Source organism: Sphaeroforma arctica, assembly GCF_001186125.1.
Source record: "Sphaeroforma arctica JP610 unplaced genomic scaffold supercont1.3512, whole genome shotgun sequence".
NCBI classification, from domain to species: Eukaryota; class Ichthyosporea; order Ichthyophonida; genus Sphaeroforma; species Sphaeroforma arctica.
The window spans coordinates 1-3,307 of NW_014037046.1; the positions used below are offsets into that span (position 1 = coordinate 1).

Below are 3,307 nucleotides of genomic sequence, written 5' to 3' on the forward strand. Positions count from 1 at the left end.
GTATGTATCTATGTATCTATGCATGTATATATATATATATATATATATATATGTATCTATGTGTGTATCTATGTATGTATATACATATATCATACATAAACATATATACACATATATATATATATATTATGTATGTATATATATATTGATATATGTATATATATATATGTATATATATATATATATGTATGTATGTATAATTATTTACATATATATTTAGTATATATATATATGTGTGTGTGGGTGTATACGCTTTTTGATGTATTCTCGAGCTAGTATATATGTATGTATATATATATAAATATATATATAAATAAATATATATATGTATATGTATATGTATATGTATATATATATATAAATATATAGTCTGTGTGTGTGTGTGTTCACGCTTTTTTGATGTACTTGCGGTCTAGTAGTCTTCTAAATGTTTTCTCTTCAATTTACTAAACAATATATATACTTTTCGTTTACTTCTGTACAGGACAGAGATTTTGTGTTGTATGTACCTTGTATTGTCTATTGTCACAAAGTAGTAGTGAAAGTCATTAGGTTTGTTATAGTGTTGTATATATACGATTATTTTAAAGTGTTCTTTATGATTGTCTATGTCAGAATGTATTGCAATGGATCATCGGCCCTAAAAATTGAAGTGAACATGTACACCAATGCAGGTCAGGACAATACTCCTCTCACTTTACTAATCTGGCAGCGATGTATTGTATCAGTTGACTATCGGGGTAGATATGACAGTCACATCCGCACCAAGCTAGCTTTGAACAAACCTTTCCGGATTTAATAGCTCTGTAACCCTTCTGTCGAATGAGTTGCAGCAATCATCAACCATCTCCATAAAGACAGCGAGAGATCATATCTACATCACTCACCCAAAACAATACATTATATCTACATCACTCACCCAAACAAATGCATTATATTTACATCACGCACTCGAACACATACTTTCTTAGACTAGCAGTATACATGTATTATACAGCAAGTATAGCGAGGCACCTGCGATATACGTACAACCCTAAAACCTTAACCCATTGTATCTACAGAAAGCGCTACAATGGACAGTGGACCACCTCTACAGAGAAGGCGACCACATCTACATCACTCTGAGTTTGGACAACACCTCATGGGCGTCTCTGGGCGCTGCGGGTGCGGCTGTTGATGTTCTGCAACAGCTCAGAGACGAAGCGATCGATGCGGCTGAGACGACCCTCAAGACATACGGGAAATTACTTACGAGCAAGAAGGTGAGGGGTTGAGGATGTGTGGTGTGAAATAGCACTCGTGTATGTCTATTTAAAATTAGGTAGTAAGGTATGGATGGTAATAGGTTAGGCAATACTTGCGCAAATAATAATGTGTATGTATGTATAGATATATATTTATATATATTTATATTTATATATATGTGTGTGTGTGTGTATGATGTATGTATGATGTATGTATGTATGTATATATATATATATATATATGTATATATATATATTATTCTATATTTTGTTTTATTATTATTATTATTATATATATATAAGGAAATTTCCAACTTCGACACCAGCTGTTGGAAGCTAAAACCCGTCTGGGGCGTCATCGGTGGTTAGCAGACATGTGAAATGATTTTAGAACTATAACAGTAACAGCATATGTGATAAAGGAAGTTGCATACGGCAGCACGAATAGACAAACTCGCAAGTTGTATGTGTGTCTCTAGTCAGGCATGTCCTATCTTATCTGCACTCGCTCCCGATAAATTTGTACCAACACTCACCGTCTAACAAAACCCCGTGTCTACCAGATCCCGCACACGTGTGAGCTTGCACAGGGTGACCCCAGAACCCAACTGTGCCAATTCGTCAATGACAAGCAATGCGCCATGCTGGTAGTAGGCTCTCGAGGAATGGGAGCCATCAAAAGGTACGGCTGTTGCCCGTTCGGCCCAACCAGTGGGGGTGATTGTGATATGCCACTGACTAGATCACATCTATACGCGTGCATGAGATGCTAGCCGACGGACTCTGTAGCTGAGTGAGACTTGTGTGTGTTTAACCTAGTGCCCGGTGTGAGCTGTGCGTGTGTTATAGGTGTGCGGCGTTGGGGTTTGGGCTGTTGTATTGTATCTAGCACAACCTGTGTGTGCATGGTTTTAGTCTGAGCCTTTTGGTCTCGGGACTCTCCACATTTCTCTGCCACACGTCTGATATTTGTATATGTTTATCACAGGGTATCAGGTGACTAAGTAGTATCATTGACCTTTGTTTGACTACCATTGGCTGCTGTACGCAATTATTCTAATGCAATACAGTTACCATAATAATATGTGCTAGGACAGACTATCAGTACTAGCTTTCGTCATTGCTTCTATGTCCATGCCCAAGTACGTATGATAGCTTCGGTGTATTTTCCAGTTTGTCCTACTATGTGAACTACATCCTAGCCCATACATTGCACCTAACATATGCATACACTATTCTCTTGCGACACAGAGCTCTGATTGGCAGTGTCAGCGACTACTGTGTGCACCACAGTGATATCCCGGTTATTGTAGTGAAGGAAGACGCCTGAAAGCTACCTACACTCGCCCCCTGAGTGTAGAGACCACGTCCCTGCACATATAGACAGACTTGTGCGTGTACTGGGAACGATTGGTCATATGTGTACAAGGATTGCACAGATACATTCACACGCACACAGAGATGTGGATAGCAACAACCTGTAGGGTTTTCAGTCTATCCTTGCCTTCGCAAGCTCTGAGAGTATATACCCTTTTCTGTTCGTTAGAATTTCGACCACTATTTATATCCCCATCTCCCGTGGGTACGAACAGATGCCAAATATGGTGAGATGGAGGAAATGGCGGTAATAAACGCCAAAGTGCTTTACGATGTACTATTGGACATGTTTAATGTTTATTCACATTCACTTCATAACAATGACATTACAATCCATGTATATTGGACATATAAACAATATTGTTTGTGAACGCTTATTATTGAATACCATCGGGATGGAATGTCTGAATTTGAAAATGCTTTGAATTTTTGACAATGTCTTTAGATGTTTCATGTTTTTTCTATACGTATATATATATGTGTGTATAAATATATATATAAATATATGTATATGTATATATATATATATATATATATATATATATAATATGTATATGTATATATATGTGTGTGTGTATTATGTATGTAAGTATATATCTATATGTTGCGTGTATATATATATGTGTGTGTGGGTGTATGTGTTTGTATATATATATATATGTGTGTGTGTGTGTGTGTTGTATATA

The 3,307-nt window shown here is 36.7% G+C and overlaps 1 protein-coding gene across 1 annotated transcript; it reads left to right on the forward strand.

Annotated features, from left to right (window-relative positions):
- Positions 1–1,060: 1,060 nt before the first annotated feature.
- SARC_13623 (hypothetical protein) lies at positions 1,061–2,992 on the forward strand (the record flags this gene model as incomplete). Its single annotated transcript, XM_014292247.1, has 3 exons — positions 1,061–1,262; positions 1,808–1,926; positions 2,496–2,992. Coding segments are annotated over 3 exons (400 nt in total), but the record flags the coding sequence as incomplete, so codon positions are not given.
- Positions 2,993–3,307: the final 315 nt, after the last annotated feature.